Source organism: Ptiloglossa arizonensis, chromosome 8 (assembly GCF_051014685.1).
Source record: "Ptiloglossa arizonensis isolate GNS036 chromosome 8, iyPtiAriz1_principal, whole genome shotgun sequence".
NCBI classification, from domain to species: Eukaryota; Metazoa; Arthropoda; class Insecta; order Hymenoptera; family Colletidae; genus Ptiloglossa; species Ptiloglossa arizonensis.
The window spans coordinates 23420662-23448530 of record NC_135055.1 but is presented as its reverse complement, the minus strand read 5'-3'; the positions used below and the strand labels follow the sequence as shown (position 1 = coordinate 23448530).

General features: G+C 41.4%; 3 protein-coding genes and 1 long non-coding RNA gene across 7 annotated transcripts in view; 1 reads left to right on the top strand and 3 right to left on the bottom strand.

Moving 5' to 3' along the window:
* Positions 1-8644, top strand: part of LOC143149938 (pyrokinin-1 receptor) — a 14059-nt gene extending 5415 nt beyond the window's left edge. Inside the window, exons 3-5 of the mRNA XM_076317824.1 lie at positions 6078-6295; positions 6433-6862; positions 7059-8644. Coding sequence (XP_076173939.1) covers positions 6078-6295; positions 6433-6862; positions 7059-7306 — 896 coding nt within the window. The 3' untranslated portion in view covers positions 7307-8644. The remainder of the gene's footprint in view (positions 1-6077; positions 6296-6432; positions 6863-7058) is intronic.
* LOC143149941 (uncharacterized) lies at positions 3177-6248 on the bottom strand. The gene is made up of 2 exons (XR_012992906.1): positions 6013-6248; positions 3177-3531 (listed from the first exon to the last, which is right to left on the bottom strand). It is a non-coding gene; the product is annotated as an uncharacterized LOC143149941 (long non-coding RNA).
* On the bottom strand, positions 7698-14720 carry LOC143150699 (uncharacterized). The gene is made up of 21 exons (XM_076319146.1): positions 14584-14720; positions 13856-14023; positions 13100-13401; positions 12853-12967; positions 12708-12798; positions 12345-12473; positions 12213-12245; positions 12158-12164; positions 12013-12110; positions 11863-11949; positions 11612-11714; positions 11504-11511; positions 11367-11436; positions 11224-11238; positions 11050-11116; positions 10919-10999; positions 10840-10871; positions 9652-9787; positions 9348-9515; positions 9123-9262; positions 7698-8648 (listed from the first exon to the last, which is right to left on the bottom strand). The coding sequence occupies exons 1-21, from the start codon at positions 14714-14716 to the stop codon at positions 8481-8483; spliced, it is 2151 nt and encodes a 716-aa protein (XP_076175261.1). The 5' UTR covers positions 14717-14720; the 3' UTR covers positions 7698-8480.
* On the bottom strand, positions 14587-27869 carry LOC143149940 (glutathione S-transferase). Of its 4 annotated transcripts, XM_076317828.1 has the most exons (7): positions 27747-27869; positions 27029-27129; positions 26497-26651; positions 20658-20818; positions 19666-19833; positions 18423-18565; positions 16726-18100 (listed from the first exon to the last, which is right to left on the bottom strand). In XM_076317828.1, exons 2-7 carry the CDS (start codon positions 27032-27034, stop codon positions 17933-17935), a joined length of 801 nt encoding a protein of 266 aa, XP_076173943.1. In that variant the 5' UTR covers positions 27035-27129; positions 27747-27869; the 3' UTR covers positions 16726-17932. The 4 variants fall into 4 exon arrangements, with proteins under 4 accessions (XP_076173944.1, XP_076173943.1, XP_076173942.1 ...); XM_076317827.1 differs by lacking the exon at positions 27747-27869 and having other exon boundaries at positions 27029-27273; XM_076317829.1 differs by lacking the exons at positions 16726-18100; positions 26497-26651; positions 27029-27129; positions 27747-27869 and adding exons at positions 14587-14720; positions 25623-26445.

Below are 27869 nucleotides of genomic sequence, written 5' to 3'. Positions count from 1 at the left end.
GAGTCGAACGAGTACGTTTGACTTTATCGTCCAGTTTCGAGCAACTTTGAGAATGTCAAGGGAAGAGGGTGGCGAATACATAATTTCGTACGACGCGAATGGGGGTTTGTTGCTTTACGACGTCGTAAAAATAGTTCTTCTCGCGATAAATTACCGAACGATGTATATTATTTTACAAGCGGTGGCACGTGTTCCGAGGTAAACGAGAAATTTATCGCGTCAAAGTGCTCTCGTTCTGTTTCTCGAATTGTTGTTATTATCGAAGGAGCAACCAACGCGATGAAAGGAAGGAGACGAAACGCGACGTCCTGCCGTGATTAATCGGTGATAACGTCTTCGCGACGACAACAATGAAATACGGTTGGGACGAACTAGCGCGAATATAAATAAAATATCGGAATATTGGTACATTGTCTGGAGATTCTTTGGCGCCTCGCAATAACGTTTAACTGGGTAAGAAACTCGGTTCGTCGTCGATATTGAACGTCGTGGATCGACGGGAACGATAAACGCGGAGCGTACAGTCGACGAAATCGATTTCGCGAGACAAAAGCGAGACACTTTTGGGTAGTTGCGTAACACGGTCGACGGACGAAAGACCGATCGATGTGGAATTAAATCGGTATTAACGTACAGCGAGGATCGGAAATCTTGAAACTTGGACATTTACGGAAAGAACGTTAACGGAGCGAACGATCGTTTCGTCGCCGATATTAATCGCATCCAGTGACCTCGATATCGATCGAGTCTCGCGGAATTCGTTCGCGGAGAAAAATTATCCCGAAGAGGGAAATTCCTCGAACTCCGCCGAATGCCGCGGTACATCCAAGTAGACGCATTCGTCGACCGGTTCCATTTCGCGTGGTCGAGAATCGTTTCGCTCGCTTCGATATCGCTCGTGTCGATACGGCCGAACGCGAACGCCGTGACCACACGGCCCCATAAACTAACCGAAATCACGACGTCGTACGATTTTACGAGCCCACCTTTCGGAAGCTTCGTTGCGGCCGCGTGCACGCGCGCCCCGAAAAAATTCGGGAAATACCTCCTCCGGAAGAAACGGCGCGAATTCTCGAATAACGACCGATGTTCTCGCGATATTTATGTTCGATGCGTTCGCTGTTCGCGAGAACGATTCGAAAAATATCCGAACCAGCTCCGACGGTCGACGTTACCGTAGACTCGCTGCGATTACGGTACTTTCGGGATTCCTAAAGTAAAAAGAGGGAACGAAAGCGACGCCGGGTCTTAATATCGTGATATTTTTATCGCAATGAAAGCCATACTCGCGTTGACGAGCCCCTGCGAGGTGGCGTGGGCGTTTTCGGTTCGCGTATAAAGTTTAAAATACGACGAAAATAAAGTTCGGCGCGCGGAGGCTCGTTGGCCCATAAATTTTTGGCCGAATTATCGAAATTGTTTGCGGCCCCTCGTGTTTTGACAATCCAACTATCTTAATGGAAAATCGGTGTTTACTTTAACGGAAGTCTATTTTTTATTGTGTTACCGGAGCGCGACCGAGTACCTTTGAAATATACCGTGCCAACGCGTCTTAACGTTTGCTTTTGCGAACAACGAACAGATTCCCGTAGCGTGCGACTAAATTTTTACATCGTACATCGGATACACCGAAACGAGGTGTATATTTATTTTTGCACCGTCTACGAGCGTGTAACATCGAACAGGTTCACCTCCCCGATGCGGGACAAACGTGTCCCGTATCGTATTTCGTTCCGTACGAGCCACGTTTCATTGAACACGTGTCACGTGCCAGGACTTTGTGTCATTTCTCCGCTACTTTTATCGAAATTTAGGAAGCGTGTCCGAAAAATTAGCGAATTCATTTTCCCCGTAGCAGCGGCTGCGAAAGTTTAGAACCGAACGCGATCGATCCGAAAAAGGTCCTCGCGATGGACGCGTCGAGCAAAGGCCAATCCTTCTGCAAACGTTTCGTAGACCGCGACAATTCAATGCACAGGACGTACTATATACCGATTAATTCCTCCCGTTGGGAACGTCCCTTTCCGTACGACCCTTCGTTCCTTGACATTTCGCCGAAAAATTTCAATTCGAAGGACAAACCGAACGCGTCTATTTCTGACCACGAGTAGTCGTACGCTACCCATCTTCCTGGTTTCAAAAACGCTCGACCATCGTGTTATCGCTCTTGATTTACGAGGCCGTTTAAATATAGAGTCCGCGAGTAGTTCGAACGAACCATCGGGCGTCTAGCCGATTCCCTTCAATCGTATATGCTACCTTCGACCTTACGAATCCACCCTTCGTCTTTAATGGCCTTGATCGACGTTGGCCTGGTTCGGAAACGGTGGTCGTCCACCCTCGCGCGTCCAATGATTTCGATGAAGAACGGTCTTCTTCGTAAACTGTTCGCGCAGCGAGAACCGTCTTGTTTATAGTTACGAATTTACGAGACGCGACGCGAGCAATCGACGAACGTCGCGTCGCGTCGCGTGTCGCGCCGAAGACAGATTTTATTTTAAAGTGGCACATTTCGCGTGACGTTGCCTCGTAAATTCTTCAAAGAGATCCGTCACCGATTTCGGTCGAACATCGTAGACCGTGTTTTTTTTTTATCGTTCCACGCATCGTCCGAAGAAAAACGGAGAGTTACGTAGATTCTCGTGAAATCTTTGCGTTCGTGGAGTATTCTGAGGAGAAAAGGGAACGTCCCGTCCGAGCGTATTGGATCGGACGTTGTAGTCGGTGTTCGTAAGGCAAAATGTCTGGACGTTGCCCATATTCTACTTACGCGCCGGACCGTATTCCCCTTATTGTCAGTCCGAGACCGTCCTTTCGTTCTCCCTGGGCTGCTCTAAATCGATGCTGCCCGACTCCTGCGGGCCGATATTGCAGGTACTATGACCAGCCGGAGAGATGTCACTTGGATTAAGGGAAACGTGGACATCGTCGAGCAATTTTCGCTCAGTCACGGACCTTCGAAGGTCGACCGAAACGCCCGACCCGATGCGAGCCGCGACTATTAGCAAGCCGTTAACGTCGTCCGAAGTCGAACGACGCGCGTATGGTTCGAGCTTGCAAGATGTTTTCGATACACAAATTGCCATGATATTTCGCTCGTCGGTTCTGGTTCCGCTCGAACGAGCGTCGACGATCGTTGGATCCTTCGCAGTTTACGTAAGCAGATCGATCAGGAAATAGATCGTATTCGCGCGCAGCTTTGCGAAAAGTTATACAAACCGCGGCTGCCAAAAGGTGGCTGTAAATAGATGCCACTGGACAGCTGTTGTTCCGAGGAGCGAGTCCGATCGTTGATTCTTCTCAAAAACACTCGTGTTTGGTAATTTCGGAGATGTACGCGACGGCGATACGATGCAGAGTGGCTCGTAGAATCCGTCGCTTTCGAAATTGTACGAGCGTAATCCACGTTCGTAAAAGAACGAGGTCCAGAAAGCAGAAATATCCCTGGTAATACACGGCCTCGAATTTACGAGTGGATCGGGGTCACTTATCAGCTTCATCCCTGATAGCTGTTTGCCATCGAGGAGATAACTACGGCAAAAATTGCACCCGTCACACCGGGAATTCAGCCACAGGATAGATTTTCGCGTGTCGTCCGGCATAAAATGTAAAATATTACCGCGAAATCGTGGCGCAGCAACGTCACCCGCGGGTTATATCGACTATTTTTGCGGCAGCTATCGGACGTGGGAGTAACGACGCACTCTAGATCGTATCCGTTATCGGTGGATTTTTCAAAACTGTTTACGTCGATTTAATTTCCACCGAGCCAAATGAAAAATCGCCCTTTACGATTATTACCGGCGATTGTCCCGCGCGAAGCGAGAGTGAAAATATTCGACGTAAAAGTCCACCGAAATCTCTGCTTCGATGCGAAAAATATTTACCCCACACTTTCGACCGAAACTTACGATTCTCGATTACATATTTACGTTTCTCGTTTCTCTTTGCAGTGGCAATACGTCCGTTTGGACACCGTCGGGAATTTACGACGGAATCTCCGTTTCATCGAAGCGTGCAAATCACCGATGAACGCATCTTTGAACATCGCTTGTGCTACGAATCGTCCATAATACGAATTGTATATTTTCTCGATACTCTTGTCTAGCGGTAGGTCGAACACGCGAACAATTTCAATCCGTTTGAGAAACAACCGTATACGAAACTCGCGCGATTCACCGCCCACATGGCGTGCAACGGAGCCGACTGCATTCAACGTTCCAGCTGCGGCGGACAGTTCGCCACGACTGTATAAATCGTCCCTTGTCGAGTATTTACCGAGAAAATAAACACGATCGCGAACAGTTAACGACGAAGAAAAACGATACGCTTGGAATACATCTTCAAAGATACACGGGTTCCGTTGGCTCGTTCGTAAGACCGATCATTGTTACGCGTGGTACAATTGATCGTTGAAGCAAATTGGACCAGCGACTCTTGTGTAAATTTTCGAGAAATACTCGCGCGCGGACCTTATACGGTCCTCGTACGATCCCGAGTTCTTCGACGATGCAAATCTTAAAAACTTGTGTATACAAAAACACGCGCAGGAACCCAGTCACGAAGCGACTTTGCTGCTAATTACGAAACGTCGCGTTCGGGCGACGCGCGACAAAATTACCGCTGCTACGTGAACGAGCAGCGAACTCGGGCTATTACGAAAAATAAAGGTTGCGAACTGAAACGTGAACGAGCACGCGATAAATCTCTCGCGTATACGGAACGGAAGTTTCTTTATCGAGCGTGTACGCGTCGCCCTTCCTTTACGAGCACTTCTTCAACGTTTCGGATACACGATCGTCGAAGTTGATGCCAGTTCGTATCAATTTTTACATCGAAAAAGAGAAAATAATCCGTCACGAATCAACGGGAAACGAGTTCACTGAACGAACCGTGGATTCAACAACCTGTCGACGGATTATTTTTGCGGCGATACATTTTATCGCGATCTCGGGTATTATTTATAGCGAACGCGTGTTTCCGAGACACTTTGTACCGCCACATCCGATCATATTTCACCGGACAGAGGATTGGAAGTGACGAATGGCTAGTTTTCGTGATGCAAAGTAGCCGGCCCGAGAATCGATGGTATCAAAGGACAGACGCGAACGATGCTAACGATCCGACGATAAATCGACTTTACGCTTTCAAACATCATTTTTTTTTTTTTGCTCTTTTTTTTTACTTGTATCGAATTCACAGAAGTATCGACGAGAAAAGAGCGATAGTTACTCAAACGAAAGACTAACGAAAATACACCGAAATTGAGAATAATCGTCGTTTTGTCGACGAGTTCTCGGTTAGGTGTCCGTAAAAAGAAATTACTAGACTCCCGAGACCGACCTTTCCTTTCGCGTGGGATGTTTCTTCTCGGTTTTCCTGCAGAACAGTTTCTCCTGGCGTTCTTTTTTTTCTCTGTCGGCCTTTCCTTTGTCACTCGGACTCCCTTAATGATATTTTTCCATCACGCGCACGCATTTCCAGGAATTTCTACGTCACTCTTCGTTCATTACGCTCGATCGATTCGAGAACTTTGAACGGTCTGAATACTAGTAGAAATCAACCGTAAACGTAGAAAGATAAATTGAGCGCAACAAGAGACTCTATTTTTAAATTATACCTTTCGCGTGCAGCTTATAATAAGCGAATACCTTGAGGTACAGTATTTATTCAGTTATGCGGATAACGCGAATAGTTCCTGGTTCATTGATATTCCGATTACACGGATATAAAACGAGATCTTCCGAACGCCTTGGTAGTCCATTACGGACTAAATCCATCGCTCTCGAGAAAGTAAAAGTGCATACCGTAAAAGTAGATATCTAAGTACCTATTCGCTCGATCTACCACTTTGGTTCGCAGGTAACGTTTAATTATAAAAATCTAAATTGACACCTAAGTTCGGAACCCAAGTCGGTAATCTACGTTCGTTGGTAGCCGAAACGCTGGCGATGCAGCTCGCTGCACGTTGTTCGTTTACAATTTCCAGAATTTCCAGATTTATTTACTCACCGGTTCGATCGGACGGTTCGTGCGCTTCTCTCGGAAACAGGTAACAGAGAATCTTATCGTTACAGTTGCAGTGGTGGTGGCGTTTTTCATCTGTTGGGCACCGTTTCATGCCCAAAGGCTATTGGCTGTGTATGCGCAGAGTACCAAGGCTGAACCGAAATACGCGTTAGTAATAGTGTATACCATCCTCACGTACATGTCAGGGGTGTTTTATTACCTCTCCACGACGGTGAATCCGCTTCTCTACAACATCATGTCCAACAAATTCAGAGAAGCTTTCAAGGTAAGTTGTTACTTGAAAATCCCCAATGAGGACCTGTCGCGGATACCTCTGGCTTTCGAATAAATTTTCAAAAGACACGAAATAGACCCCGATCGTGTTCGATAGAGTAGATTGAACTAACCGAAGGTTACTTTCAGTCGATGCTGTCGAATCATTGTGGATGGAAATGGTCCTCCCGAAAGTCGGTCCCCCGACAGCCGACTTACAGCAGCCTCTCGAGGTATCCGAGAACTGTGACGAGGCAGGCGACGGATCGTCAGAATTCCCCCTCAATTTCCGTCAGTGACGACAACCAAAGGCCGTCGAACACGACTCGAACGACGGTCTCGACCGAACTGAACGGATTACCGGAACAGAAAGACCAAGGTAAACGACCAGTTTCGAAGGTGAACGGTATCAACAATCGGGAATACGGGACAAGTTTATCCAAGGGATCGAACACCAGCCAACTCACCTTGATGACGTCGATCGACAAAAGCTTCAACGAGGGTAACAACAATGTCGCCTCGGGTTGCGTCAACGAGTGCTTGTTGAAGATTCAAAATTCAGCGAGAACTGTCACTCTCGGTATTTTCCCCTTTACATCGATGAATTATTAAACGTTTCGAAATTCATTTTACCTTGTTCCCAAACGACGGTTACTTTTCTCCTCGTACGAATCGTACGGAAAATTTTATGCCAATCACGCGCCTCAATTATACTCCCCTGTGACGAAACGCTATTTTTAGAAGGATAATTTCAGGTGTTTCTTTCCCACGAACAGGGATACTGGTGGAAAAGTTAAGGCTCGGGACCAAAGGACTCTTTCAACAGCAACCAAAAGTCACGACTAGCCTGTCATCGAAACCGGAAACCGCGAGCGCTCTGCCGTCTCGATTTCAAAGCCGTCCGAGCAACGAGAACGCGAACATCATCGGCAACTCCAGCTTGCAGAATCTTGACGAGACCGAATTCACTGGCACGGAATTGGCGCAGTACATGGGTAAATTGAACTGCGACTTGATCACCTGATGCTCGCTACCGGAAAACGTGTGAAATTCAGTCCCCTCGAGTGCAGAAACGTTTGACGACTCTCGTCTCGTATTCGGAAGAGAAATCTCGAATGTATTTATAATTTACGGCGTGAAATTGGCGCAGAAATCGATTTACGATCGTGATATAATTTTGGTTCGAAGCTAAAAGGAAACGCGAGCCTGAGCAAAGTTCTGTACCCATGGTCAACGATTCTTTTCTCGAACCACGCGTTTCATCTACCGGCGATCGATGTTCAAGAATTTCGTAAAACCAAATACGATACGATAGTAATAATAATATATTTATAGAGAATAACCGATGTAAGAAAACGTCCTGTTGACCAGAGGCACCGAAATATTCTGTGGAGATTCAATTTGGTATCATAATGTAGTGCTTTTAGTGCAATTATTTATTTATTGCGACAAGTAGCTCGTGATCACCAATTTTCAGCGAATAGAGTTTGACGCTTACTTGGCTGCTACCAAGAAGTTGATAAGCAACCTGTTCGAAAGAATCTACAACTATATGAACTAAAACATGCAGAAGCGGTCCAACAAGGAGTTCTTTCAAAGTGAGTTGCCACCCTACGGTCTCAATGGTGTTCAAGTTTCATTTCACTTTACGTTCCCAGAAGCTGGAAGTACTTAATAGAAAATATTTCCGTCTTCCAAAAACGAAAATTCTGATTGAAACGCAAATTAAACTCACTGGGGTTGCTACTTCGTTTCGTGCAGATTACGTACGAATCTCATAAACAATATTGAAAAGCTTGTGTTGTTCGTGTCTCGCTAAAAGGAAGTTACAAATTAAGTACAAATTTATTTCGTTTTGAATCGATCGATGTTGGAAGAATACATCCTCTTCGGTCGACCGGAATTAAATCGACGTTCAAAAAACGTTTGCTCGCGAATGTACGCGAGCTTTCGTTGAAATTGTATTTATTTTTGTACCTGCGTCGTACAAAGCGCGACCGAGTTCTGCTCTTTCTGTGTTTGCGTGTCCACTCGTACATTAAGCGTAACATTTATAAGATGCAATGTAATATATAGCGGAACGCTTCTTTGCGATCTTGCGCGATCGATCTGTGAGTAATAAAAAGATCGCGTGAACGATACGAGTTTGTTATTCGTGCGCAACATTAACACGTGAAAGGACGATCATCGTACAACGTTTACAAGGCGGTCTTGGGTCGTTTGTCCAGGTAAGCTTTAATTTTCGGCAACGCTTTCACCTTCTCGACCAATTTCTTCAGCTCCGGGTGATCCTTGTTCAAATCTGCCTCGATCATTTTCGAAAGAAGTTCCGTGTACGAGAAGTACAAAAGATCCGCCCACGACAACTGCAACAAAATCGAATATTCTTTTCAGAGACACCGCCGAAGCAGCGAGACGAACTAATGAGCAAGTCTGTGAGAGCTCGTCGATTTAAGATCACGATTCGTGATGATTGCAACGCGAGTTAAGCATCCGAGGGTCGTGAATGCCTTGCCGCCTCTTAAATTAGTTTATCGCCGGAAACGTCGTTCAACCGATTGTTATATATCGTGCTCCGTATAAACTACACTTTATCGAATCATTGCAAGAGCAATGACATCGTAAAGATCCAACACAATGGGTTTTAATCCTTGCTTATCGTCTCAATAGCGATCGTTGATACGATTTTATCTGTATATAGTATAACGTTCGTGATCTTTGTTAAAAGTAAACCTTATCTACTTATTATTCGTTATTGAGAGTATAGCTAATTCGATGAGAGGCTGAATTAGAATATTCGCGGTCGATTTTAAAATTAAATAACAATCTTAAATGATCACCTTTCCATTGGCCAAGTATCCACCATTATTCTTCACCCGTTCCTCAAGTTTGTCAAGATAGAATGGAAGCTTGCCGAAAGCTACATCTTTCAATTTCGCTTTGTATCCAGGATCCTGTTCCCAGTAGTACTGAGCAAGTCCTGTGAAATCGTTACGATCGTAATATAAAGCTACTTCAATTTTCTTTATTAAAGCTTCTTAGCTGTTTTACGAGGGGGTACACACCTTGTCTCAAATCTTCCAAAATATCGACGGTGGCGTCAATTTCATAAGACTCGATATCATTGGAACCGTAGAGATTGTTCCTTCTGGCGATAAGACGGGAAATTGCCTTAGATTGAATATATTTCTTCCCATCGATCTCCAAAACGGGTACCTGGCCCATCGGCATCTCTGCGGGATTCGTAAAAATTAGTTGCGATTCGATAAAATATCGAAGAGAGAAGATATCGTTCAATGTTGTTTGTTATCGTCTTGCAACGCTGTTCGATGCGATTTATTTTTAAAGAGCTCCAAAGAATATACTCACTAGGCTTGTACGTGGGCCATTCGTCATGGTTGATTCTGATGTCTTCGAACTCGATACCGCTCTGGTGCAACAGGAGCCTGATTCCCTCGGCAAGACCGGTGAGATTAAAGTACGTCAACTTGTAGGTAGACATTATCTGCATTCAAACAACATTTGATCGATGAATTAAAATGTCGAGATATTGGGATCAATTTTTATGTTTCTTCGATCGCTTTATACCGTTGTAGGTACCGTGATACTCGAATCACGGAATCATTGGATTACTTTTGGTTAACGCGTTTTAATTTTCTGCACGAGTGCCAAGTTGGATCAACGTTGGACGACGCAACGCGGAAGAGTGTTTGGAATGCGTAATGACTGTTTAATACACAGCAGCCTTTCGATCGATCTCGATCGGCTTGCGAATAATGCGCTCGTTGTGCGTTCTCGTTTCGGATGGTTCGCTCGGAAGTTATGTGGAAAACATTCCTTCGTATTGTGGCAATTAAAGGAGATAATTAGGCGGCATGTTTCGGAGCAACGTGTGTACATTGTTGTGCGTCCGAAGCATAGACAAACCGTCTGGTAGCCGGACCGGAAAAGTTTCAATCGGCCGCACAATCAATGACAGTATATTGTTCGAGAATATTCTACACGATCCGCAAACGGCAATTTATAGAATGTCGTCACCGGGAACTACATAGTTAACACTCACGACATTGAAGTTAATCAACGTTACTCGGTTGATGAAAGCGACCTCGTTGTACTAAAAGTAATGGCACGAAAGAACACAAACTAAAAGGCAACAACAAGAAAGTGATACAAGTACAGGGCACATAGAAATTCGTTACAGACTGAACGAAATCGTTGCAGAATACCGTACCCTACTAAGGAGCTAACGAGTAACCGAATAACGTTTTGTTACTTCTACAAATTGGTCAAGTTTGTACAATGATTAAAAAAATAGAACTTGACTAACAACATTTAACAAAATTAAGTAAAATTACGAAGTGGCTTATCGCGATTATGAGCAGTTGGTAATCAATAACAATTCTAGTTCTCCTAAGTATGAAGTAGACAAACACCGTTTAAATAAAATTTAAAAAACAAATTTTAACTGTTAATAATTTTCTCCGTAAAAGTTAAATTTTATTCCTCGTTATAAGACTCGAAGATTTTCAATGAAGTATAAAAGAGATAAACACTTACGAAGATTCCCGTGAGAATACACTGGCAGACGACTGGAATCGATGATCACTCGAGAACTACTGATTCTATACTCGCTAACCGGTCGCTTTAAATAAAGTTCCTTCCATCATTTGATGTTCTCGAGTCCCCACCAACAAGATATAGCATGACGAGCAAAATCCTATGCAAGATACAATGTATGATAGAAAACACGCAAGCAAACATTGATACTTATAAACTTATTCGCACTCAAATTTTTAGATAAAATAACACTTTCTTCTAAGCAAAGCTTATCGGACTATTCGATAAAGAGTTACAACTGAATGTATGTACGTTGTATTATAGTTTCAAATAATTTATTCAAACACTGGTTATGCAATCGTAAGGAGCAACATTATTTCAAACTTCGAGATTCGATGACTAGTAAAAGATAAAACGAGATTCCAATTTCAACTCGGTAAAATCCAATCGGCCTATCTTTTTTCTTCTATATATCTAATATAAAAAATTTACTTTCGTTTAATATTAAACGCATAATAGTAACACACTGCATTAAGCAAACGATTTCCACATAAAAGTTCGGTCACTTTTTCGTACACCGATTCCAGGAACGTGATTCTACAGTAACATAACTCGAGTTAGTATTATCGTTGTCGATCGATAGATATCAACACCGAGAAAATACGACAAAAACTAGATACAGTGGTTAATAATACTTATGTCAATTGTATAATATTGCGTAATTTCGGAGATACGGTTTTCAAGAAAAGAATGATAGCATTTTCTACTTTACTTCTCGAGTGTTGAGACATATAACATAATGTTGTGCAACACGAGTAAGATTACATACTTGGTAAACACAATGACAATTCATATACACAGTTATTGATTTTGATCTATTTCGAGGAAGTTTCGATTAGACGATATAAAAATTGTTCTCAACGTTGTTGGGAAACGATTACAATTGTAATTTTTTTAAATTGCCAACTTGCAGGAATTGGAACGTTTTAAGAAATAACGTGTACTTAACGTGAATTTAAAAACAAAAGTTGACTATCTATTTTCGTGTTTGCAGTCTGTCGGTTGTCTCTTGTTTCCGACAGTGTCATCGTAATTATGTACCTCGGTTCCCTGATTATTTCGCAATTTCCGTTTTTCAGTCGGAGTTAATTCGTAACAGGTTTCATGACTCACCCTTTATATGATTTCAGCGTTGCAGATTGAGAAAGAACTAAGCGATACTGAGAAGGCGATGCATAGCTAAAATCTCGCATGGATGCAGATTTGAGGAACTATTCACGAAGAAGTTGGAAGGATTAGTTAAAATTATTTAATTTACCGATATTCTTAGTAACTACGAAATTTCTGTTATGTTTTTAATCGTTCTAAATTACTCAAATTCTGTTAGGAGTAAAAAATTATGAAATCTGATATAAAAACAAATTTCATGTCCGTGCGTGAAAATTTCGGGACACCCGTTAGTTAACAATACGATTATGGTCACGAAACGACCTTCGTCATACTACTTCGCTCTTCTGAGTAATGTCCCGTGATCCAGAATTAATTTTTTCACGAAAGTCTTATCCGCACCTAACAACATGCTAGTCATACTGATTACTTTAGACATAGCCGTATCTTGTTTATTGCAGCCGCGCCTACAAACCATTCTTTCATGAAATCAACGGGGTAATCGACCTCGAAAAGATAACGAAGACGCCTCATTCTCTAGATAAACAATTTATCGTAACACGTTTCTCTGTTTCAATGAATATAAATTTAATTGAAAGGTAAACTTAATTTATTTTAGTCGATTCATGAATGGTAAACATAATATTTAAGGAAAGAATGTTGCTCAATTTCCAAATTCTCCTCGACTTATTTAATAATACATGCTATAACTGGAACTAATAGCGTTAGTTGCACACTTTTTCATTTTCACACGCAAACAGACAATAATCAAGACAGTTAATAAAATGAACTCTTTAATGGAATACAAAAGTACAATACTATTTCAACAGTCTATGTCGTTTTTACCTCTCTGCATGGATAGACAAAGAACTCTAATACAGTAAAAGAAGATATATATTAACGATGCGACGTAAAAAAAGCCTTTATATGGATGTGGCACAAATGTCGCTAACGTGTATGACTGAAAAAGTTAAAGATAATCCGATTTTCACGTGAACAAAGATTTTACCCACATGGCAATCCTTTCTGAAATCCTACTACGAACTCAATGTGCGCGCGAAACCACGTGAAATTAGCAAATTAAAATTTAAACTTCAGTCTGGGGACGTTTCTCGACCCAACTCTTGATTGCAGGGAGAGCGAGGACCTTCTCTTCAAGTTGTTTCAGATTATCGTACTTCTCAATAATGTCCGATTGCATCATGAAGTTTAGATAATCGAGAAGAGCAACGAAAACCAGATCAGCCCAGGTGAGGGCACCACCGACGAAAAAGCCACCATTCTTTTGCACCTGAGCGTCCAGACGTTCCAAGTAGAATGGTACCACCTCCTTAGCCACTTCAAGTTTTGCAGCCTTGGCCTCATTATTCGTTTCATAATGGTAGGCAGCAATCTCTAAAAAAATACAAATTTTTGCAAAACATTATAGAGATTTGTTTCATCCAAAATTTTGGAGGCCAACATTATTTGTGAAAAATTTGAAGATGGCATTTGTAGAACAAATTTCGTCCCTAGAAAATTCTGTTCTCTATTTCTTCCTCTTCAAAAGATATTTATATGCAAACTTCAAATATAGAATATTAAAATCCAATCAAAATGCAAACACACAGCTGTCATTTAAATTCGACAAGCCTTCAGATCGGTATACATTATATGTTTTGATATATGTATTATCCAACGAAATCGGATTACATTTTAAAATATTACATGAATAACAAGGCCAATTTTTTATTAAAAAATATTAAATCAGCTTTCTGTATATCAATACTTGCATTAATAGTTTCAGACCAAGAGGATTTCATCAGATATGTAAAAATGAAAAAACTGAATAATTATTAGAAGCACTTACTTGTACGAACATCATGAATTGTATCAACAGTGACATCGATTTCTAGAGCCTCCCAATCATCTTTACCAGCGAGACCGTGTTGCTTGGCCAAATAACGACAAATAGCCACAGATTGGGGGATTTTCTTTCCATCAACTTCGAGAACAGGAACCTGGCCAAATGGCATCTCTGAAAATATTACATAAAATAAAAAATTGTTAATCAAAATAGTTTTTAAATTTATTGATAAAGTTAAAAATATTTGGCATGTTTCTGCAAATCATAATAGATGGACTGTTTATTTCCTTAAATCAAATTGAATACAAGATGTGAAAAAAATTTAATAAAATCTCAGAAAAGATAAGTAAGCTCTCTAAACGAGCAAATAAAAATAATATTTTTCGATAATATTAATTCTTTTCTTTTTAATTTCTTTAACTTTTAAAATATTGTACAAGCACATAAGTTCCCATAAATTATAAACAACTATTATCATCCACAAGAATTATAGGTAATTGACATTTAACCAGAGAACAAAGGATATTATTTGACCAACAATGCCTATTGTCTTTCAAGCTATCTTATAAACAAAAAAATAAAAATCTTCATTGTGATTTCTGCAAATACCCTCAACTGTATGCTTTGTTTGATGAATCAAGAGTATGAAAACGATATTACTTAGCAATGACACAAGTAACAAAGAATAGAAATGAAAATTTAAAAGTAGAATTTATTTGAAATGTGTTTACCTGGTTTCAATTGTGGCCAATCCTCTCTGCTGAAACGATTGTCTTCAAATTTAGCTCCAACATAGCTTAAGATGAAGCGAATCGGTTCAGCCATGGCTTTCACATTGAAGTAATTCAATTTGTAGTTAGGCATCTTGCTGAAAGAATTAAAAAAAAACTTTGTTGCAATACATGTTATGTGTACTATTTGTTACAATGTATAAAAAAAAACTAAGTAGCAAAAAAGTATCTACGGAATAAAAGGGAATATACTGTTATAATTAAAAAGTAAATTGTTTTCTTGCAAAAAGTATTTTTAATTATATTTTTTTAGAAGTAAAATAGTTTCAAATGAAATTTTTATCGGTTTCATCAATGTTAAATTGTTTCAATCATACGAAAACATAAAAGAATACAATTAAAATTTAGAAACTTTAAATTAATGCAGATAATCTTATATATAATAGAAAGAGTTATTGGAATTGTAAATTTAAACAGATAAAGTCCTCTATAATTAGGAAATAACACTATGTGCCGCAAACAAATTAAAGATAACCTTGTGATAAGAAATAATAAATGTATACCAGGTATAAAATTATACAATAACAGTTGCAAACGTTTCTATTTTTATGTTAAAAATACTCCCTTTTTTTCATGTTCGAAAAGCTCGTTCGAATATAGACAGTTACATGTGTAAATTAATATAACAAATTTTAATATATTTTTCGTTTTAAAAAAATATAGTTTTGTATCAATTTTATTATACCGAACATTGGTGTAATAATAAAACGTAAATCTACGAACCCCTTTAATAACTATTTCGTACTATTATTAGCCAAATTAAACCTTTCGGACCATCGAAATATTAAATACCAATGTGTTTTCTCTACATATATCATCACAATTTCTTAAAAAAAGCCATACATTTACCAATTAATTAATAATTTAATAATTTCGATTTTTCACAGTAGTCTTTCCGAAGGAGATCAATTAGCCGGTTGGGTCTAGAAGCTAAATCATGTAGAACCCCGAGTTACTTATTATTTAAGTGTCAAATTCAGCGAAAAATATATGGAGACTGAATTTATAAACATTTGTTTAAAGAACATGGGTGAAAACGAAGAAAAAAATCGATATACATACGATTTTCTTTGAAATAAAGTAACGCAAACCAGAAACGAAATGCCTCGATGCCGGTCGACGAGAACACAATTACGTTTGATAAACCGACGCTACGATCCTAAATATATATTCCCTCCTATCACTGGGCTCAACGTTACAACGTCCTATTGGTGGATCCTCCGAGTACTAAGTGGAAATGAGAAAGATCCAGAATTAATCCGACATCTCGTAACGGTCATATTCGTGATTTCAAATGAACGAAAATTGCAATTAATTGTAAAAACAAATTTACAAGAAAATTATTTAACTAACAAGACTGAATAAAGGAACGAGGAGTAAATAAGTTGCATTTAATAAGTATGATAAAGCTGCGGCGAAGTCTATTGATTTAACATTTGCGGACTGGCAATGAGCAGCGTTCACGAGTTGGACGATGAACAGTAGAAACCGCAATACCGCGAAAATTTGAAAGCTATGAAAGCACTAGCAACTTACTATGAAAGTAATAAAGTGAAAAAATAGAATTAGATTTAAAATAATTGCACATTAACGTTAGAATACTTGAACTGTTCATAGAAGTTTGATTCTAGAATAGATATTTTCTTTTTTATTTTACGTACAACTTTTGTTTATTATCAATTCATAAGTATGATCATTACTTACTACTCACGTTAAAAGATAACAGAGTTTGTATCTCTATCATTACCGGTTTTTGCAAAATTATATTGCAACAAAAAAGCACTTGTAACCGGAAAAGAAAATAATTTCAGGCACATAATCGTATTAACATTTTCTATTTTTAAGGTAAGTATAATAGAATAAGCTTTCAAAATTTGGTCATTTATTTTCAAAATTGCTCAATTTTAATATGGATCTATAAAGATATAAATGTAATCGGTAATGTACGTTTATTGAAGCGATCGAAATAAAAATAACGTCATACGAAATTCATTCCTAGTTTAGCAATAAATATTTGTTCTTATCGTGATCGTGTTATCAGAAGTGACTAAGTGCGTAATCAAAACATAGTATTGCAGCGAACTCCGAAAGAAATACGTGATCTGCAAAATGTTTCGCAATTAAAATAAATATTTTTGTGCGATTCTAAAATATACGATGTCACGTAAGAGACGTACCATTGAAAATGTTATTACTGTACAGGTGCGGGAATCAGTGAAAGGAAGAATGTAAAGCTTCTTCGTAGGAGATTATTGTTATATATATATTCGATCGGTCGATATCTTTGCAATTACAACGATTCAACATACATTATATTGTTTCTTAACGTTTAATTGGTAACATTTAGTCATAATCTCGTACACAACTATACTTTTTTCTTGATTTTTATTCGTTTTATAATTCTGTGAGTTTCTATACATGCGACTTTAACTGTAAATGAACAATGTAAATATTTATATGAACGAATCGACATTAATAACACTTTAGGGTTCGAAAAATCATTAGTAATTAGAAATATCTAATTAGCAGAACATTTTTAGAAACGTTATTTTATAAATGATCTTTCAGGTGTGCATACAGAATGCCTCGAGGCAAGTATTTTGTGAAACAGTTAGTAGTATCGAACAAACTACACGAGCTATCAGAAGAGACAACAAAAGTTTTTCTTATCATATTTTCTTTGGAATTTTGGAGTCACGAAACGTGTTTATTTCGAAGTCATATAAAAATACAGTAAATAAATTCAATAAAATCCACACAAAGTGACTTTGAAATAACATTTTAATAAAAATATTTTTCATTATCAACATCGAATTATAAATGGAACAAAATTTCTGTTGCATTTCGTACCGTTTACCTTTAGACAATGTATCACAAATTATTCTGCGTATTCAAAACCGCGAGTCGTAAAAAGGGCAAGTCAAGTAACACACAATAGACAAAGATACCTTCAGTTGTAAAATTTGTAGCGAGAACGCGATGATAATACACATCTCGTCTGGTGGATTAAATTAATTTTATCCACGAAAGGGTTTGAAATGTACTATTAGGTTTTCGATACACGTGCCGGTAGAGACTTGTACCGTTTTGCAAATCGTTATACATCGACAGAACACACGGCGACATTGACAACTGAGTAACGTTGACGAACGTTTAATAGTATTCGATCAAGCCCACGCAAACAACGTAGATATAATAGGTTGTTCAATGTAGTAGTTTTATCGAACGATAAAACTTATCGAGCAACCTGGTATACTCGTTTCTTCTCCATTGGGCAAGTTCAGTGTGTTTAAAATTTTGTACGAGGTCGGTTGGCCAAAAAATTGGCGATAGCAGGTATCTCGTGGACTCTATTCTTCAGCGCTCGAAGACCCGGGTAATTTCCCAAGGCCGTGGTACCAAATATATTCTCGAAATTCTCGAGGGCCACCGCGAATACAAAGTCCGCCCATGTGGTCTGAAAAATGATGATCCGTTTTATTCGAAACGTTTGCAGAGATTGTAACACCTAACTAAATGAACATTGATCTTGCAAACGCGATCGTTGCGATGAGTCGAAACCAGAGCTAGCCACGATTCTATTTGTATAACCAACGAATAAAAGTAATACAATTACAGCAAAATATTCTTAGCTACCGAGTATTATTCTTAGAGAAAAGTTTACGAGGGATTTTTTATCAGCGTAGCCAACACAGTTTCTCCTTACTCGACGCCTACTGTCGTCAAAACTTTCCGAGCAAATAGTAAGATTTTCATATTAAATCTACTGGAACACTCACAGTGGAGCCAACAGCGTAGCCTCCATTCTCGCCAATAGTTTGTTCAAACTGTTTCAAGTAAAAGGGTATAGTTTCTTTCAAAAGTTTTGCCTTCTTCTCCTCCTTCTTGAATTGATCCTTCTCCGTGCGATACTGGAATATAACTGGAACACACGACGTTAACCTCGGGAGTCATTTATCGTTGTCAACGAAATATTACCAAAAAAGTTTTCGGAAGAAAAAGCGTGCTTGTATCACTCGGAGTTTCGCCAATTTTTTCTTTCTATATTCCTTTGTTTCTAACTTTATTCGTACGATATTTTGTTTGCTTCCACTACTCGATTCGCAATGTCTCTTTGAAAACTCTGTGATCGTTTCGAACGATTAATCGTACATCTCGGGATATTACATTTAATAAAAATTCAAACTGGCCTTCGTATCCCTCCTGTTGCTCGATTCGCGAAAAGTTCATTGCCACTATATTACCGTATCCCACCTTCGAATCGTACAACTTTTCCGAGAAATGTTTCTTCCTATTATTTAAAATAACGATATCATGGTGGCCCGTTTCTAGCGAGAGAGTCTTCGTAAATTGCACAAATCTCGTTCCAATCGTAAATAATACGCATCGCAAATTGTTTCTCGTAAAAAGAAATTCCAATAGTATTATTCGATCTACAGGCCCATACTTGTTCGTAGTATTACCAAAGGCAATTTATATATTTCAATTTTCTGCGTGTTACGATCACGACGTGAAAGGACGAACGCCCGCTCCTCCATTCCCCTTGCCGCGCACACAATTTAGTTTCTTTCAATTAACAAGATCTACGCGCGGATCGTTAACGCATCATGCAAACAGCCCGTGTTGCGTAATCACGCATATCGTAATTGGAAATTAGTACGCTATCGCGTGCACAGAATCTTTCCGTGTAAAGTCATTGTGCAATACTTTATTATTCCGATCCCGTCCGCAGCTAATAAGTGTTAATAGAATGTACCGCGGATGCGACGAGAATGTTTATTGTATATAAAAAGAAAAATCTCCCCGTTCACGAAATGAAAAAGACGAGGCAGATACGATGCCAAGGATTTCTCGTACCGTTCACGTTTGTCGACGATACGGTGTCAGGGGTACGTGCGAACTGTGCCCATAATCTCGTTTAATGTTTCTAACCGTAATTGGATAACGCGTTGCATCGACGATTCGACGACGGACGGATATATTTCGAATCGTACAACGACCGAATCATTTTTGATCACTCACTTCGCTTGAGGTCTTCGAGGGTATCGACGAGCACGTCGCACAGCATCGCCTCCCATTCGTCCCTTCCAGTTAGATTGTGTTTCCTCGCCAAGTATCTCGACACCGCATTGCTTTGCACTATCGGTTTCCCGTCTATCTCCACCAACGGTAGAATTCCGTAAGGTACCGCTAAGAACAAATACAATTCGAACGAATTCGGTGTGCAAACCTATGGAAACGATCGATAGAAAATTGTGCACGGCCTTCGAGACCGATTCTTCCCGACGTACGCTCGTCTCTGAATATGGAGCACAATTTACCACCGGTTTTAATCAACGCGTTCCGCTAATGGAACGCTGAAACTTTCATTCTTGAAATTCGACGCCCATCGAACGTTTCGTTTAATATCTACCAAGCCCTGGCTGTATTTTGCGCGGTACGATTCCAACTTTCAACGTTACGCGAACGTATGTAATCCCGTACGATAAAATGCGAACGGAGAAACGTTTCGATGATTCCGATACGCGACGAAATCTAACAAGGCGTTTGTGATTTTCGTCGAGTAACGAGCAATTTTCGTGCAACTCTCCGAGCAAAGCGTTCGAATAAAAGCTGACCGCCATCGGCGATTGAAAGTCACAGACAAAGCGAGCATTCAAATTTTCCTAGAGCGAAGCTAATTTGATTTCGCGGCGCTCGATTCAACTTACAAACGTTGCTCGTCTCGACTTGTGCTCCGCGCTTGGAGTAAAAAGTTACGCAATGAACGTTACTCGGCAATTTATTAAAGTCCCCCGCAACGCGAACCTGTCGTTTCTTTCCTAATACGGATTGCCCCGTCTTTGTCTCAATGATCGACACGATTATCTTCGACTACTGATTCGCTCGGTTCAGATATCAGTGCGTAATCGGTCGCTATTTTTCACAATACACACGGTCCGATACCGTGCGATAACTGCACAGAAACTTAGAGATCAGCTATCGGATGATGAAAATAAAACGTCGGCTCTTACATTTCTGCACCAACGGCCCGCTTTCCTTGGGTATCGTCTCCTCGATGTACTCGATGTCCGCGTACGCAAATATGTAGCGGATTTGCTCGGCACTGCCGCGAGCGTCTAAGCAGATCAATTTGTAAGTCGACTGTCCCTCGCTCATTTTCTCTAGTCGCGATCTGGAAAAATCAGACCTCTTGTTTCGCTCTGCGAGCAATCGACACAATTTACTGTAACAACGAATATATCCGATGTCTCGACTACGCACAGGTAAACGGAGGCGGTTAACCGAATCGATTGGAAGTATCGCCCGATTTTACGTACCAAAGAACCCCTGTAATCCCCGTACCGACAACCACGGATCACCCTTGCAAATTTACAATCCCCGTAATTCGCGGGTAGCTTTCGTATCCGCGTTGAATTTTAATCTATTCGCGAATCTCCAGTCGCATGTTCCGTTGGTAACGAGAGAGTTGCGTGTTCACGTGCGTGCAGAAGAGGGTACTTATCAGACGGCGAAGCCTGTCCGTGTAGATAAGCTAGAATACGCTGAGGAAAATCGCCCAGATTCATTGCCGACGTCTAGCCGATAATCAAAATTAACCGATACACGGTAATCGGCGATCACCGAAAAATGTTATCGGATTCGATAATTTTCTCGGGAAAGGAACAAAGATTCGATCGATCGACGCGTTCGAGAACATCGAAAAGAAACGAAGGGCTCGAAAACGATGGTAGTCACGAATTCGTAATCGATGGATAGAAAGCGATATCGAGAAGACGGAATAATAAATGTTGCCGCCGTTCGATAATCGAGTTTCTAAAACGAAATTAAAATCCCTCTTGCGAGTCGTCGTTTTGACTAATGACTCGACGTGAAAAACGATCGAAGGATGCTTCTTCCGAGGGCACGGGGATCGAAAGGGATGATGTAACGTCGACGGTAATATTTTGAACCCTTGTACCTCGAACTGTCCGCCCACGAAGCGAATTAAGGTTCATTGGGGCATTGGCCATTGATTTTGTGTCAAATGCGATTGCCGGACTGCGACCATTGCGTTCGGTGTTCATCGAATTTGTTGACTTTCGCAAATATCACGGCTCGTATCGGGTTTTGACGAATTTCGAGCGAACAGCTTCCTTCGTCGAGCGAAACGATCTCGGTGGCTTTCGTTCGCTGACAACCAAGCGGAAATTAGTACTCAGTACTTAAGATTTGAGAATCCTTGCTACTATTATGTACGTTCGTAAATTACTTGGTATGTGTGTATCTCGTTTATTATTTGTACATAATACGAGAAATGTTTCTCTCTGAAATACGACCTCTTTCGTTGTCGATGGTACGCGTTGTCGTTTAGAATTAACCTGAAATTACAAACTGTTCGTAACATTCTTGGAAACAATGCCCAATGCAGAAATTCATCTTACGAATTAACCTTGAACAATTTCAATTCGATGCAAAATTTTATAACAAATTCGAAACACCGTGCATCTCTATCCAAGATGTTTGTCAACGGTTCGAGTTGAATTTAAACTTTTTATGCCTGCAATGATTCCGTCGTTGCCCAGCAACAAGAACCCGGCGTCTTTGAAGCGGCAATCTTGTTACCCAGGCTTCGATCTTCGGATACTTAATGCAATATCGACGTCGGAATGGTGTCTCCTAAAGCAATCTGTCCACGAGTGTTTGCTTTTGAACCGACCACGGATGCATTCGAATGTAAATCAACGTTGAGGAATCGAGATACAAGCTTTCTTCGTATTTCTATAAATCTGCGCCGAATTGCAAAACTTACGGAGACTGGTTGCGATTTAAATACAAGGAGCACGTACCTTACCAACGAATTAAAAAATAGATACCGAAAAGTAATAACTCCTTGCGAAACATTATTCGTGGAAGTAAATGTTGCCCGAGTGTAAAATCCCATCCACTCGTCGTCCCTTCATGTGCGCGTGCATCCGTGAAACTCAGAAATCCTCTTACAAGTAGCCGGACACTTCGTATTAAGGAATCTCTTAGCTAAACTTGTTTCAATAATGTAACACGCTTTGAAACTTCTTTCGTAAGCCACGGATCAGAAAATCTTACGGCGCTGGAACATCCAAACATCGGACGAAAGCTCCGGAATAGCGAATCTCTTGTTCGAAACCACTCGGCGGAGTAGGAATCTAATGAAAATTGAAAAGAAACAACGTTGCCTACCGTTGCACGTACAACCGATTCGAACGAGAAGATTTAATCGAATCGCGATGGAAAGAAAATCTAAAACGTTGGTTCTCTCGCATATGGAAACGTGCATCCTTGAAACAGCTCCGAACCGTGGAAATAAAAATTCGATGTTCGATTAATAATAAAATTGCCTTAAGAATGCACCAGAGGTTCGTTTCTTTCTTTATTCTATCGATTGCTCGACCAATCGATAGGGAATGTTTGTTACGCGATGATCCGTTACTTCGAATCGCGAAACTCCTGCGGGTTAATCGATCGGGCTCGCTCAAAGACGCGTTTCATTTCCCATAATCGGATCTGTGCGCGGTTTACGTTATTATCGCGTTCTCTTGCTGTTTACCCGCGGTTTAATACCGAGCAAACAGTGGCATGCGTCGCGACAGTCGAGCTGGCTTCCGTTTCGTCAGCTTCAGAGAGACGACCGCGAACTCGCGAATACGAGGATCCGACGATCGCTGTCGCGATTAACCGGATTAACTTTGTTCAGACTGTGGCGCTCCCGCGCGCGCGCATGGAATGCGTAATTGATTTCCAGAATCACTAGTGGCTTCTCGGCCGGTAATACTATATTCGGGCCAAGTAATTCGCGCCCTCGATACCTTATCTTCCAAAGTGACCTCTGAATCGCAATTAACGAAATGCACGACGAAAAATGAATTCGACGCGACCTCTGCATTGTCGCGATATACGATTTTTCACGTTCAAAGCTATTATCTGGTAACACGTGTACATCTTCGAAGAATATAGACGGTCGTTGTTTGAGCGCGAGGAAAATTCAACCTAGCGGTTTTCCTAAGTGAGAGAAACGAAAGGTTTCTCGAACGTTTCTAACGACGTCTATTCCGATTCCTATTGGCGTGTGGTTATCGACTTGTCAGTCACCGAAGCCAGACATTGGCCAGTTCATTCAATAATAAATTATCTGACACGTAGATTGATCACGAACATGTGCTGCGAGCTGGAAATTGAATTGCGTATTATTGTCTATTGTAACACAAAATATTGGCACATTCGGCATCTCTGATCGTTAACTGCGCAAATATAGAGCGTGATAACGATCCGGTAATAATTTCTGTCTCGACGAATTATAGTACGCGTTAAGGAGTTGGGTTTTTAGGGGAAGTGAACGTTGAGTTCGATTTAATTCGCGAACATCGACGAAGAAAATCTGTCTCCGTCGGTTCTTCCTTTCATTTTTCTCGCGAAGATACTTACAACGCGTAACGTCTTCGAGAGCCTACGAGTGATTCGTCCGTTCAGCCCCCATTCTTCGACGTCCTTCTAATCCCCTGTCTCTCGGGACGAGCCGTAAATCTTCCGAGATTCGCATCGTATTAAGAACACGTTCAAATTCGACCAGTTTTGCCCCCGATATTAACTCGAGCGATAATAATCCCATTTTACTACCTTCGACCAGGATATCGCCAAGTTATAACTTTACTCCGTTGAATAATTATTCGATGATATAACGAAAATTACAATTTAAAAATTTTCCAATCAGCAGGCGCGTCGAATAACTTTTCGAAAGAGTCGTTAGCCATTGTCGGTGTTGAATGTTACCTCGCCGCTGTATTTTCAAACAACGAATAAATCGCGTTTTAACGCAACGTCGATCATAATTTCTGAAATTTTCGACCGGTACAGAAATTGAGAATGGCCTTCCCACGAGAATGCAGGCTATTACAGGTAATGTATTTTCATTATCCCCTGTCATCAATTTCGCGAAGCGGAAACTCATCGTTCCTCGAAGCGTCTGAAAAATATCCGGACCGCAAGGGAGAAAAAGAAAATACGAAGAAAGAAAAACACGAGAGAGGAATAAACGAGAAAAGACCGAAAAGCGAGCGACCGGGACGGGTGGGACGTATAGGCAACTATGAAACGGGTGTATGAATAAAAAATGTGCCAACAACACGCGTCGACCTATTTTGACTCGTCCGCGACACGATGAATATTAAAACGCAACATTTCGTGAAACGTTAGGGGGCAATTATCGAATATGAATTTTTAAGATCCAATGTCGGGTCGAACATTGGATGTCCGAAACTTTGCTCGATTCGTTAACACCTTCGCATAAATAGAGATAGAAATCGCGTTTGTTTCGCTAGCCAAGAGAAATCGTAAATAAAAAATACGAGCATCGATGAAAGATATCACAGAAGCACCGTACAAAAACAGGGGTCCTTCGTGGAAAGGAAGTGTAAAAGATCACGCGATTAGAAGTATGAATATTTATCTCGTATCCGAGAAAAGAATCGTACGCGGAGAAATACGCGTACGCGCGATGAATATCGTAACAGCTGATTTCCAGATAAAAGTTATTGTATTCCAGGGAGTGTACATAAGTTTTACAATTTGCATACATCGATCGAAGGAAAATTCGAATAGATACATATACTCAATGTCCAAGAAAATCACATCGTTACGTATTTGCGTGCATCCTTAAGCTAATTCACAGATTCGAATTATCCTCTAACCTCGTCGAAGAGGATCTATGTAGCTTTGGGATAAAATCTATTAAAAAGCCGAATCGCTTGCTAGAAAGCTGTCGCGCGAAAGGTGTACGGTTTCGACACACGGGCTGTTCGGTTGCGAGTTATAAATCTAGGAAACACCCCGAAACACACCGATCTGCGTTCAGATACACGTTCAGTTACGATTCGATGTTGGATGTTCCGTAATCGCATCGAACGCGTTAGCGAAAGATCTCGATTGTAGGTAGATACCCGGACGAAGCGTCGGTTCAAACTCACCGCCAGAGTCCTCGCGCGGAAGTGTAGTCCACCACCCTTGGCCAGCTGGACGAACACTCGCGCCGAGCGGGGCTCGCACTGAGCTCGCACGCGAAACGAACGAATCCAGGGTCCTCGTGTTCCTTCGGCACCACTTGCTCTCCTCCGCCGCTTGCCCCGCACCCGCGACTCTCCATCCACGTCGAGCACGATGCGCAACCTCGGAATATTTATGCCACCCCACGCCCTATGGTTCCAGACCTTCTCCCAAACGAAAATTGTTTCACGACTTCGACCACCGAACCACCTCCTTTTCAACGCTCGTTGCTTCGTTTCCTCTCCGTCGGTTTCGTTCTTTTCGCCCGAATAATATCCACGCAAAGCCATCCTTGAACTCGATTGTTGATTCGAGTCGATTCGAGCGATCCCTCTAGTGTCGAGTAATTGTTCAAAATCTTCTCGACGTTCGCACGTCTTCGGTGATACGAAACACGTACCACGATTAAAAATGAAATTTCATCGTTATCGAGAATGTGACGGTAATTCGATCCAATTTGTCAACGATGAGAAAACGTGGCCATTGACGGCGATAACAGCCTGTTGTTTTTCGAGGAGCGGATCCTTTAATTGTACGCATCGACGAGTGCCAGTGGAAGAAGTTACTTCGTCGAATGAATCTAACGCGAACTGTCTGAAGCGATTTAAGGGTACCGAAGATACTTTTAAGTAGTAAAAAGATCCGCGAAGACGAGTTTAGCCGTACTACTGTACCGATGGCCGCAGTAGAACGTACCCGCATGCGATCGGACGAGCGTACAGAAACAGGTAGGAAGCATCGGTCGTCTACGGTGTAATTCCGTGCGTTATCGAATTTCGATTTGTTCCGCCTACTTACGGTATTCGTTGTCGTTGAAGGGATGTTTCGTTCGGTTCACGTTCGGGCCGTTCTTTCGGAAAACGTTGACGAAAGCTCCTCGCCAATTTTATCCTCGTAAGAATCGGCTCTCTACCGGGCAACAAGTCGAAGAGTCTCCAATTACAAGTAGAACACTGTGGCGAAATATAAATCACAAAACGAGATCACACGATAGGAAATAATGTTTCAACGGTCGTTGATTTACGAGGGATCGCCGCGATCGCGACGACCAATTTGTTTCTCGCCGGCGGTTAAATAGAATTTCTGAGGCATTCCCGCTTGTAAATCACGAGAAACGGTCCGCGGGCATCGCAGCGTGCACGGGCGGCTTCCGCGGCGGATTCATCAACACGCGATATTCCCGGCGTAACGCATTTCCATGTAACACTATATCCACCGCGTAAACGGCCACGTGAACAGAGGGGAAGGCGCGGTAAGTGTGCGTTAAATGTTACGCCGTGCTTGGGTCGGTTAATTGGTCAGAGCAAGCCAGTTAGTTTCATTACGTTACCTCCATCTTCGTGGGTTTCGCACAATGGAGACCTCTTCCAGTAACGGGGCCACTAGGCCTGCGTGCGTTCTAGAGCCTCTTTATCGGAACGAACCTCCTCCCTGCCGAAATTCCGGCCCGTTCAAGGATTCCACCATTACTCTCGACGAGAGACGGAGATTATTCGAAAACTCGTCGAATCGTTGCGAGATATTACCTTCGAGATTCGCGCGACAGTTCGAAATCGACGAAGCTTTAAAGACCAATTATTCGTACACGGGAGCACGGTATTTCCTTGCGCGCGAACAGAAATAAATTGCACAGGGAATTGTACCGTTGGACGACGTTCGAATAATCGTATCAAATAGGAGAAGAATTCCCCGGTTCCCTGCTCAGAATTTTCCATCTCGCGAAGCGAGTAACCGGTGTACGCGGTTCGTTCTTTACGAATTCGAAGCGAACTTTTCGCGAAATCGATCGATGCATTCGCGAAAACAAGATTATTCGTTATCGCGGTATTAATTTATTACAACGGACGAGTCTCCCGGACGTGGAATTCGATCGGAATGCAAGTTGAATTCTCGACAAACCGCAAGACGGGTACACGCGGTTATGCCGAATTGGATTCTAATTGGTTTGGAATAGTTTTCCGAACGAGTCGATTTTGATTGTTCACGATTTATCAAACGCGCGTGTACTTTGAGAAGCAACGGTACGAGACGAAATTGAAACAGCTTACCCGAAAAAAGAAACTTCCGCCAACGATGAGACGACCGCAAACCACGATTCGTCGAGTAGAAGGCGGCATCGATGATTTCGGTGTACGCTGATCGAACACGAGGAAAGCCTCGGCGAAGTCGTT